Below are 12,411 nucleotides of genomic sequence, written 5' to 3'. Positions count from 1 at the left end.
TTTTAATATCTGAAAGGTGATATGGGGCAGAGGGGATAAACTTGTCTCCTATGGGAAAAAATAGGAAGAATTCATGGGAAGCTTGACTTTGGGCCGATATAGGAAATTACAGTCTAGGCTATGCACAAAAAATACAAGTTAACAACGTGATGGGAATGTCATGGGGGGATTGCTCATTTGTTAGGGCCTTAGATGTGATGAGCTCTTAGAGCCTTTCTTTCTTTTTTCTTTCTTTCTTTTTTTTTTTTTTTTTTAACATTTATTCACTTTTGAGAGACAGAGAGAGACAGAGTGCAAGCAGGGGGAGGGGAGTTGCAGACAGAGAGAGAGAGAGAGAGAGAGAGAGAGAGAGAGAGAGAGACAGGATCTAAAGCTCTGAGCTGTTAGCACAGAGCCTGATGCAGGGCTCGAACCCACAAACTGTGAGATCATGACCTGAGTCGAAGTTGAATGCTTAACCGACTGAGCCACCCCTCTTAGATCCTTTCGAATCCTAAGATGCTTGGATCCCCAAATGTGATACAGTTATTTCTCCTCCTTAATTTGCATTGTTCTGGATGTTTTTAACAGTACACATACTATTCTATCATGTGATTTTTCTTTACATGTTTTAATACCTTTATAGGTATTATAAACATAGGCTCTAAAGATTCAGGTGAAAATGAAATGAAAGTAAATGGAATTTGAGCCAGGGGACCTAGCATACTCAAACTATGGCTTGCCTCTTTTACTCTGTAAGAGGTCACTAAAAGAAATACATCCTAGGACAATGACTGGCAAGAGCTAAATATAATACTGACTCTAAAAAGTCAGTAAGTCAATAAAGCCTAAATAGCTTTTCACCAGAGCATCTATTTTACCTCTCTTCATATCCTATAGGCCACCTGTCCTCATTCCCATTGCCTAGAATTTTGACTTTTGCCACTGAGGTGTGAGGAGAGGTAAGTTTAGTTGTTGGACTATAATGAATACTCTCCAGTGCCAGGAGAAATGGAACCCAAGTGAGAGCATTTTCTCTTGATACCTATTGGCAGGTAGAGATAGGTAGGAGGAGCAGGCCCTGGCTTTTATTGTTCTTGCTAAGTAAAAAGAAGAGAGAAGGAAGATCAGGCCTACATATCTCATATTTTATTTTATTATTTTAACAGCTTTATTGAGGTAAAATCAACATATAATCAACTGAACATATTAAAATGTATAATTTAATAAGTTCTGTGAAACCATTACCACAGTCAAGATAGTGAATATATCCATCAACCAAAAGTTTCTTCATATATACGTGTGTGTAATCCCTCCTTCTCATTACTCCTCACCCCTCATCCCAAAGCAGCCATTGATCTGCTTTCTGTCACTGTAGATTAATTTGCATTTTCTGTAGTTTTACATAATGGAACCCTATAGTATGCACTCTCTTTTTGTCTGAGATGTATCCATATTTTTGCATGTATCAGTAGTTCATTCCATTTTATTGCTGAGTAGTATTTCATTGTATAGATATATCACAATTTATTGTTGATGGGTATTTGGGTTGTTTATAGTTTTTGGCTACTACAAATAAAGCTGCTGTGAACTGTGAACATTCATGTATAAATCTTTCTATGAACATTTGGTTTCTCTTGAGTAAATACCTAGGAATGGAATGACTGGATCATATACTAGGTGCGTGTTTAACTTTTTTGTAAAAGTTTTTATTTAAATTCCAGTTAGTTGCCATACATGTAATATTAGTTTCGGGAGTACAATTTAGTGACTCAACACTTCAGTATAACGCCAGGTGCTCATCACAACAAGTGCCCTCCTTAATCCCCATCACCTAATTAAACCATCCCTCTACCCCCCTCCCCTCTGGTAACCATCAGTTTTTTCTCTATAGTTAAGAATCTGTGTCTCGGTTTGCCTCTCTCTTTTTTTCCCCTGTGAGCATTTGTTTTGTTTCTTAAGTTCTACATGAGTGAAACCTTATGGTATTTGTCTTTCTCTGACTGACTTATTTCACTTAAGCATTATACACTCTAGTTCCATCCATGTTGTTACAAATGGCAAGCTTTCATTCTTTTTTTATGGCTGAATAATATTGCATTGTATATATACCACATCTTCTTTATCCATTCATCATTGGATGGACATTTGGGATCTTTCCATAATTTGGCATTTAGGAAATGGTCAAACTGACTTCCAAAGTGGTCATACCATTTTATATTCCCATAGCAGTGTAGGAGAGTTCTAGTTCTTCCACATGTTCATCAGCACTTTGTATGGTCAATCTTTACATTTAGTCATTCTAACCAATGTGTAGTGGCATCTCCTTGTGGTTTTAATTTACATTTTCCTGATGGCTCATGATGTTGAGCATTTTTAAAGTGCTTATTTGCCATTTGTATACCTTCTTTAGTGACTTTATATTTATTTATTTAAAAAAAAATTTTTTTTTCAACGTTTATTTATTTTTGAACGGGGGAGGGGCAGAGAGAGAGGGAGACACAGAATCGGAAACAGGCTCCAGGCTCTGAGCCATCAGCCCAGAGCCCGACGCGGGGCTCGAACTCACGGACCGTGAGATCATGACCTGGCTGAAGTTGGACGCTTAACCGACTGCGCCACCCAGGCGCCCCTAGTGACTTTATATTTAAAGTGCATTAGCATGATTTAGTTGAGTCTTGCTTTTTTTCTTCTGACAATCTCTGCCTTTAATTGGGGTGTTTTGACTATTTACGTTTTACGTGATTATTAATAGGGTTAGGTTTGAGTCTGTCTTGTTATTTGTGTTCTCTTTGTCCCTGGTAATCTTTATTTTCTCTTACCTTTTTTTCCAGCCTTCTTTTGGATTACTTTTTATGACTCTATTTCATTTTTATCTTATCATAGTCTATTATACTACTTAACATATAGTAAAAAACAAAAACAAAAACCTTACAATAGTATATTTTCATTTCTCCTGTTAGGGCATATAATACTGTTTTGAAATTTTTTACATATATTATAAACCCCATAGGAAATTATTTTTGTTTAAACAATCAATTATCTTTTAAAGAGATTTAAACAGGATGTAAATTAAAAATAAATAAGGAGATTTAAACAATTAAAAAGAAAACCTTATCCATTTACTCATGTAGTTACCACTTCGAGTATTCTTCATTCCCTCACGTAGATCCTTTTTTTCTATCTGCTACCATTTTCCTTCTGCTAAAGGACTTTAACATTTATACAGCATCAGTGTTGAGTATGGTAATGAAATATTTCAGCTTTGTGTGTCTAAAAATTTCTTTATATTACTTTTTTTGAACTATATTTTATATTATATTCTAGATTGATTACTTTTAAAGGGAAAAACTGCTCTTACATAAATACACATCTTTCAGTGCATGTTGAGTCCATTAAAGCTTTTTGCTCTTTGAAGCTCAGCAAACCTTTTCTTTCTCAGCCAGGCTCCAATAATAGAAAACCATGCTTTTTTTATGTTGTTTATGCTAAGGCCTTTAGATGTCTAATGTAAACTGAAGCTGAATTATGACTTCTTTGTACTTGACTGTCTTAATGGTATAAGGAATAATGATGGGTTCAAGGAAGCAGGAGAAAGAAAAGAACTCAGGTAGTATCTCAAGATGTTTTTCCCTGTAGTTTTTCCACTCTGAGGTTTTCCATTGGACTTAGTACTTATCTTTATTAGCTGTTTATTGGAGTGATTGGTACATGTTTGAATGGTTTATTTTCAGTAGCAACCAGACTATAGGTAGTAGAGTCCTAGGCTAATGCTTTTGTAACTGCTGTGCCTTCTTGGCAAATGGATTTCTGAGACCAACATTTTTTGTTTTTAGTCTTTTTTTTTTTAATGTCTGTTTATTTTTGAGAGAGAGAGAGAGAGAGAGAGCGCCAGGGAGGGGTAGAGTGAGAGACACACACACAGAATCCAAAGCAGGCCCCAGACTCCAAGCTGTGAGCACAGAGTCTGACGCAGGGCTTGAATTCACCAACCATAAGATCATGACCTGAGCCAAAGTCAGATGCTTAATTGACTGAGCCACCCAGGTGCCCCTCTGAGGCCAACTTTTGACTTCTAGCCTTTATAGATCCAGATTCTAGAAATGTAAGAAACGCCAGTTTGTTCTGAAAGTAGACAACCGGAAAGCTCAAATAATCAGTATGCTCTCTTACTAACACTCGTCTTTTATTGAAAGCAATTAAATGGCAAGACCTTTTTCTCTTTCTCCAGCTCTCTCCCTCTTTTTGCCTACCTCCTTAGTCCCCACCCCCACGGTAGCATTAATGTAATGCTACTCCCAATGTAGACTGTATTGTAAATGCCTGCATCTTTATATCTCAAGAATATCTGCTTCCTGAGGGAAAAGACTATGCCTATCTTGTTTTTGCTGGGTCTTCTGAGCCTTAAGCAGTGTCTGGCACATAATGGGCCATAAAGTCTTTGTTGGATGAATGGGTAGATCAGTAATGATGAAGGAGCATGGGGCAAGCTGAGGGCCCACTACAGGCTAATAGCACCTCCTGCCCCAGGTGGATATGTGTGATATTCCTCATGCACTGCTGGCTGCCCAAGAACGGGGGAAAGGAAAGAAAGCAAATGGTTGACTGATAGAGATCACAGTCATGAACGATAGGAGTCTCCTTGAGTTTACGATAACTTATTAAACTATAAGAAAAAGGCAAATTTATTTATAGCCTAATCTCCAGAAACCTTAGACTCTGTTTCCTGGAGCCCTAATATTGCCCTCATCAAGATGTGGGTTTAAGTTCTTGCCATGGTGATGTTGGAAGCAAAGGCAAATGAAAAATTAAATTCCCTTACTGCCTACAGCCCACTGACAAGTCCTTGAAACAAGCAGAGTGACCTTTCTCTAGGAGCTCAGCTGCCTTGGTGATGACACTTTGCTAGGAGCAAAAGGGAATCTTGGCTTACCATTATCCTGACCCCCCAGAATCCTGTGAGTCTCCTTAAACACATAAAAGTTCCTTTGCAAACCTCTTTTATCTTTAACCCCCAAGGATATGTTGGCAATTATACTCCAAGCATATGGCCTCTGATATACATCTGAAGGGTCTCAGGACTGAGGTTTTACTAAACAGTAACAAATGGTTTTCCTAACACCAGCTAGCCGCTCAAGGTCCTGGAAACCTTGCTTCCAAAATTCCTTGGAGACGTACGCAGTCTCTGACCTGCCCAACCTGAAAGTATATAATCGTCACTCTTCACAACTCCAGTGCAGCTTTTTTCTGCCCACGGGTCCTGTCCCCATGCTTTAATAAAATCACCTTTTTGCACCAAAGACGTCTTCAAGAATTCTTTTTTGGCCATCAGCTCCAAACCCCACCATCACTCCAAAACCCCATCAAATATTGGTTCCTTGCATTTTTTATGAATATTACCTATCATAATAGTAATTTTCCTGAATTGTTAGACATTTCATTAAACACTTAAAATAGAAACATAGTGCTTTATCATATAGATACTTCATAATTTATATAACTATTCCTCAGTTCTTTCACTTCTAGATTATTTAGTTTTTCACTGTTACAGTGTGATAGAGATTGCTTTGTGTGTAAAATTTTACCTGTGCTTATTTCCATAGAATGGTTTTCAAGGCATTTTCAAGGCTCTTAATTTTGTATATTACTTTCCAAAAAGGTTGTAATGATTTGAACTTTCACCAGTACTGTATGGAGGTGGCTGTCTTGCTAGTCTCCCCAGCATATGGATTATGCTTTAAACATCCTTACCAAAAACAAAACAAAACAAACAAAAAAACATCCTTACCAATTTCGTTAAAAATGGCATTTTTCTATTTAATCAGGTGAGGTTGAGTATTTTCTCTAATATTGTGAACTATGTATATTTATTATTTTGTGAAGAAGACTAGCTGTATTTTCCTGCCCATGTGTATATAAGACTAGTGTGAATATTTTTTGCCTTTTTCATATTCATTAAATGGTTGAGCTTTCTATATGGCAGATTTCTAGTAAAATTAAGTGCCCCAAAGTTTCACTTTGATCTTCTTCATTAGTATTCAGAATGTTCATAGTTCAAAAAGTCATTAATAGGTTGTGGAGTTACCTATTTTAAAACAGTGCTTAAGATATATATTCTGTAAGTATATACACACTGCTTGGATATAAGAAGTAGGAGTTATATTTCTTTTTTTATTTTTTATTTATTTATTTATTTATTTTTATTTTTGGGACAGAGAGAGACAGAGCATGAATGGGGGAGGGGCAGAGAGAGAGGGAGACACAGAATCGGAAACAGGCTCCAGGTTCCGAGCCATCAGCTCAGAGCCCGACGCGGGGCTCGAACTCACGGACCGCGAGATCGTGACCTGGCTGAAGTCGGACGCTTAACCGACTGCGCCACCCAGGCGCCCCAATATATTTCTTTTTAAAAAAAAATTTTTTTTTCAATGTTTATTTATTTTTGGGACAGAGAGAGACAGAGCATGAATGGGGGAGGGGCAGAGAGAGAGGGAGACACAGAATCGGAAACAGGCTCCAGGCTCTGAGTCATCAGCCCAGAGCCTGATGCGGGGCTCAAACTCCCGGACCGCGAGATCGTGACCTGGCTGAAGTCAGACGCTTAACCGACTGCGCCACCCAGGCGCCCCAGGAGTTATATTTCTTGAGGAGGTTAGGGTTTGTTAAATAACAAAAATTCAACTGAGTAAATTTTAAAGACCTGATAGGCTTTATTAAATGATTCATGAATTGGGCAGCATCCCATCTAGCAAGTAGGGGGTTGCTCTGAAGAGTTGTACAAAATGGAAGGTTTTTATAGGAGACTGGGGCAAAAAAGTTATTAGCAAAAGAAAAGGATTGTTCCAGGCAAGACTGCTTTCCCTTAAGAAGAAAAGCGAAGGGTCTTATCATGCAGCTTTACCTCATCTTTGGGGGGGTGCAGAGGGCCCAGGTGGCAGACTCGGTGGCACTGATCAAAAAATTCCTGACTGGTTAAGACTGCATTTCTGGGGGAGGTCGAAACTACAGTTAGATTAGGACTTAAGCAGGGTTTGGGAACTCAGTCTAAATGACACTGTTTGGGGCTTATGGTTTTCTTTTTCTTTTTTTTTTTTTTTTAATTTATTTTTTAAATTTCCTTCCTTCCTTCCTTTCTTCCTTCCTTCCTTCCTTCCTCCCTTTCTCCCTTCCTCCCCTCCTCCCCTCCTCCCTTCCTCCCTTCCTGCCTCCCTCCCTTCCCTCCTTCCTCCCTTCCTTCCTCCCTTCCTTCCTTCCTTCCTTCCATGCTTATTTATTTTTGAGAGAGAGGGAGCCAGAGGATCCTAAGTGGGCTCTGCACTGTCTGCAGTGAGCCCAGTGTGGGGCCCAAACTCACAAAACTCTGAGATGATGACCTGAGCCGAAGTTGGACACTCAACTGACTGAGCCACCCAGATGCCCCTGTGGTTTTCTTTTTTAACCGCTTTATGTAGGAAATTGTCACAGGTACTGAGGAATCAGTAGTTGTGATTGGTGATGTAGGTGGATGAACAGACGTTATAGTTGGACCTATATAACTTTGCCTCTGGGATGGTGAAGCCAGTCTATCCTGTGAGAACATTTCTTAACTCAGGGATCCTTGAATAGCTGGTTGTTAGAAAGACAAACAAATATAAATCAGGAGACAGGAATTCTAAAGTTGACTCTGGAATTAGCCTGCTTTGTGACCATTCACAAAGTATTTAATCTTACAGTTCCTCAGTCTGACATCATTAAATTCCTTCCAGTTCTAAAAACCTTTGATTTTGTTATACAGGGGACAAAATGCTATTCTTATGAAAATCTATTCTTGTTGAGAACTGTTTGGGGGAAATCATAGGAAAATTCCCCATACTAGCTAAATTTTTTAGGGAAAGTGAACTCCCAAATTTAGATTTTTTTTTCTTTTTTTTTTTTTTAATTTTTTTTTCAACGTTTATTTATTTTGGGGACAGAGAGAGACAGAGCATGAACGGGGGAGGGGCAGAGAGAGAGGGAGACACAGAATCGGAAACAGGCTCCAGGCTCTGAGCCATCAGCCCAGAGCCCTACGCGGGGCTCGAGCTCAAGGACCGCGAGATCGTGACCTGGCTGAAGTCGGACGCTTAACCGACTGCGCCACCCAGGCGCCCCTTTTTTTTCTTTTGATACATTAAAAATGGTAAAATTAAATTATTGTATGCCATTTTACCTGGGTTAGAGAACTGTATATTCAGTGTTTTCTTTTCCAACATTGCCAAAAAATGACAGGTTAGAGTTCATGGGATTTCTTAAGCCTGGGTATTGTCTAAATACAGAGATTAGTGGGGTTGTGGGAGGGGGAATGGGCTAAATGGGAAAGGAGATTAAGGAATCTACTCCTGAAATCATTGTTGCACCATGTGCTAACCAACTTGGATGTAAATTATAAAAAATAAATACATTATATAAAGTAAAAATAAGTAAGGAGATTACTTAGGAAGGGGGAAAACTAGCTGCAGAAACCCTCTTGCCCTTCAAGAGAAGTTATTTATGCATGCATTTTCTTGACTTTAAAAGTGGGCTTGAGAAAGCTGGTTGGGGCAGCTTTCTAACGCAATGGAATCTGATTGCTCTGTGTTCGATTTGTTAGGTCTGGCTCAGTGCGCTGAACTCTGCTGGCAGCTGAGAGGGGAAGCCGGAAAAAGGCAAGTTCCTGGTGCAAAGGTTGCTCTGCAGCATAACTTAGGCATTGGAGGAGCTGTGGTTGTCACGCTGTACAAGATGGGTTTTCCTGAAGCTGCCAGGTAAGTGGCATTCTGGGTTTTGTCTGTTAATGAATCCTGACTTTTCATAGCCGATGACGTTGTATATGTAAAAAGTCCAAATTTTATTGCTTTAGTACTCAATAAGTATATCATAACATTGCTTTGATAGCTTGGCTTTAAAACCTTAAAACTGGCAATTAGCTTTTAAACTTAAACAGCCTTAGGAAAATTTTGTTAAAAAATTTTGTTCAAAAGAGGAGGCAGCATAGTCAAAAGAGAGTGCTGAACTAAAAATACTTGTCTTAGCCCGGCTAACCTGAGTGATTTTAATTTAGGCAAGTCACTTTTTTGGTCTCCTTTTTCAGAGTTTGCTTTCTCTGTCTGTACATATCCTCCCAGGCTTCTGAGGTTGTTTGGAGAAAGTTATCAAATACGCTGATTGGATCTCTGCACATGTATGTTTCAGAATCCAGCCAAGCCCTCACTGCTGCTAGAATTCCTTTTATTTGTCTCTTGCTGATTTTCTTCCTGTCCTTATCAAATTCCTCTGCTCCTCAAATCTCCAAGTGCTTTCTGTTCCAAGCCTTTCAGGATCCCTCAACTTCCTTGCTCTTGTCTCAGAGAAGTGTTATTGTTCTTCCCATAGGCAAAAAGGCCCTCTTCCTTTCCAAGGCCAGGCTCTCCTCTTTGAATGCTTTTGTTACCAACCACTTTCTGTAACTTTGTTCTAAATATTAAGTATATCTTCTCCCTTTAGAGTCTTTCCATCTTTGCCTATTGACTCCTGTCTGTTAGCAAACATGTTCAGCTCTGACAGATGATAAACATTTATTTTTCTTATTGCCTTATTTTCTTTCATAATGAGCCTTTTATAATGGGACACTTTTGTTTATCTATGCTGAAATATTTGTCTTGGTTTTTGACTTCACCCCTGAGGTCAGGTAAAGCCAAGAGCAATCTGATTATGAAATATTGTCTTTATTTTGTTCTTATTCTCTTTAACCCTGATGTAGCTGTCAACACTAATTGGCTCCCCTTTTCTCCTGAAATTCTTGGTAATTATTTATTTTTTCTTTCTTTTTTTAATTAAAAAAATTTTTTTTAATGTCTATTTGTTTTTGAGAGAGAGAGAGACAGAGCACGAACAGGGAAGGGGGTGGGGGGCAGAGAGAGACGGAGACTCAGAATCTGGAACAGGCTCCAGGCTCTGAGCTGTCAGCACAAAGCCTGATGCTGGGCTCAAACCCATGAACTGCGAGATCATGACCTGAGCCGAAGTCAGATGCTTAACCAATTGAGCCACCCAGGCACCCCTAATTTTTTTTAATGTTTATTTATTTTGGAGAAAGAGCCAGAGTGTGAGCAGGGGAGGAGCAAAGAGAGAGGGAGACACAGGATCCCAAGCAGGCTCTGGGCTCTGAGTTGTCAGCACAGAGCCCGACATGGGGCTCAAACTCATGAGCCATGAGCTCATGACCTGAGCTGAAGTTGGACACTTAACTGACTGAGCCACCCAGGTGCCCCATCTTTCTTTCTTTTTTTTAATGTTTATTTATTTTTTATTTTTATTTATATATTTAAAAAAATTTTTTAATGTTTATTTATATTTGAGAGAGAGAAAGAGATAGTGCGTGAGCAGGGGAGGGGCAGAGAGAGAGAGACGGAGACAGAATCTGAAGCAGGCTCCAGGCTTTGAGCTGTCAGCACAGAGCCTGACATGGGGCTTGAACCTGCAAGCCATGAGATTATGATCTGAGCCGAAGTCAGACGCTCAACTGATTGAGCCCCCCAGGCGCCCCTTTTTAATGTTTATTTTTGAGAGAGAGAGAGAGAGAGAGACAGAGCACAAGCAGGGGAGGGGCAAAGAGAGAGGGAGCTACAGAATCTAAAGTAGGCTCCAGGCTCTGAGCTGTCAGCACGGATGCAGGGCTTGAACTCACAAACTGTAAGATCATGACCTGAGCCAAAGTCAGACACTTAACCGGCTGAGCCACCCGGGCATCCCTATTTATTTATTTTTTTTCACACTTTTGGTTCCACAAAGGATATGTGACACACTTCTTTTCAGAATTGATTATATTCTGTTTTATAAGCTCTTGAGTCTCTTCTATCTGTCCTTTCACTTTTCTTTCTCTGTCTGGAATATCATTTCTGTTGTGAAAATTCCATTGTTTTTAAGGCCCATCTTGAGTACCGTCTCCCTTTAAATATCCACAGCACTTTGCACCTCCTGCACCCTTATCTAGTTTTGGTTTAGTTGTAGTGTATCCACATTTTTATTCCCCTCATATGAAATCTTTGAGGCCTAAGACTGTGACATCACTCCACTCGTCTAAGGATCTCTGTCATAGAGAGTGAATGTTTCTTGAATTGAATCACATAAAAAGGTGTTAAGATGTTGAATTTTTTAGTTTCCTCCTAAATGTGATCATTAGTCTGTACTGTCTTCTGGAATTCCGTCCAGTTCATATTTGCAGTTGAAAACTCTCAGTAAAATCCAAACTTTAAAGTTACTTTATAGCTACTTGAGTCAGCATATTAGTGTAACTCTCTAATTTGCTCGGATTAGAAGGTTATGAATTTGGGGAAATAAATTCTATTTTAAACATGGAATTCTCATAGTTCTTTTAATTTCAGGAGACTAAGTAATTGGGAGATTGAATTGTTCAAAATAATTACAGTGATATTTCTGGGAAAGCAGAAGTATGAACAAATCCAGCTGGTGTACAGGTTTCCCTTGCTATCCAAAAGTAAAGCATTCCTATGAAACTTTTTTTAAGCCAAAATGATATAAAGCAAAGAAGCAATTACCATTACTTTATATGGAAAAATTCTTGAGTATTCCCAGACCCCCCAAATAACCTCTTTTATGCTTTTCTGATACCTTAGGACACATCTTACTAACAGATGCACAAAATAAATTGAGATAAAGCACAGGTGTTCACAGATACAGTTCAAAGCTGTGGTTCCCTGCTGAGTGTAGTTCTTGGGGAAAGAGCTTGGGGACAGTGCCACTCTCCACACATGCACTGCCTCTGTGATGGCTTGCTGCAAAACGAACATTGAACTCTATCGTCTCTTTTTGCTTCTTCTTTGGTAAAAGCCAAAATCCTCTTTGGATTTCTTTTGGTTAGAGAAAACAGGTACTAATGTAGGTCTTTTGTAGAAGCAAAATGGCATAACATGGAACGTTTGAAAAACAACTATACCTGTACTAGTGACTAATAAGAATTAATGACTAATAACAGAGAAGGACAGATATCATATATTTTCACTCATATGTGGAACTTGAGAAACTTAACAGAGACCATAGGGGAAGGGAAGGGGAAAAAATAGTTATAAACAGAAAGGAAGGGAGGCAAACCACAAGAGACTCTTAAATATAGAGAACAAACTGAGGGTGAATGGAGGCTGGGGGAGAGGGGAAAATGGGAGATGGGCATTGAGGAGGGCACTTGTTGGGATGAGCACTGGGTGTTGTATGTAAGCCAATTTGACAATAAATTATATTCATAAAAAAAAAGAATGACTAATAAGAAAATATTGAAGGTAGTACTGATAGTTTTAGTGATCCAACATAACTCACGACAAAGGCCAAAGTTGGGAAAACGATTCTAAATCTGATGGCACAAATATATAGTTTTAAAGCGAGGTTGTGGTTTCACTTTAAATGAAGTCATTTTAAGGCACTATTTTAGGATTCCTGGAC

The 12,411-nt window shown here is 39.0% G+C and overlaps 1 protein-coding gene across 2 annotated transcripts in view; it reads left to right on the top strand.

Moving 5' to 3' along the window:
• SCP2 (sterol carrier protein 2) overlaps nucleotides 1–12,411 on the top strand; it is a 123,317-nt gene that overhangs the window by 76,021 nt on the left and 34,885 nt on the right. For both annotated transcript variants that reach the window (XM_047871457.1, XM_047871455.1), the window contains one exon: nucleotides 8,588–8,741. In XM_047871457.1, the coding sequence (XP_047727413.1) occupies nucleotides 8,588–8,741 (154 nt within the window). The remainder of the gene's footprint in view (nucleotides 1–8,587; nucleotides 8,742–12,411) is intronic.

Source organism: Prionailurus viverrinus, chromosome C1 (genome assembly GCF_022837055.1).
Source record: "Prionailurus viverrinus isolate Anna chromosome C1, UM_Priviv_1.0, whole genome shotgun sequence".
NCBI lineage: Eukaryota > Metazoa > Chordata > Mammalia > Carnivora > Felidae > Prionailurus > Prionailurus viverrinus.
The sequence above is the reverse complement of the archived record's forward strand: the minus strand, read 5'-3'. Positions and strand labels throughout refer to the sequence as shown.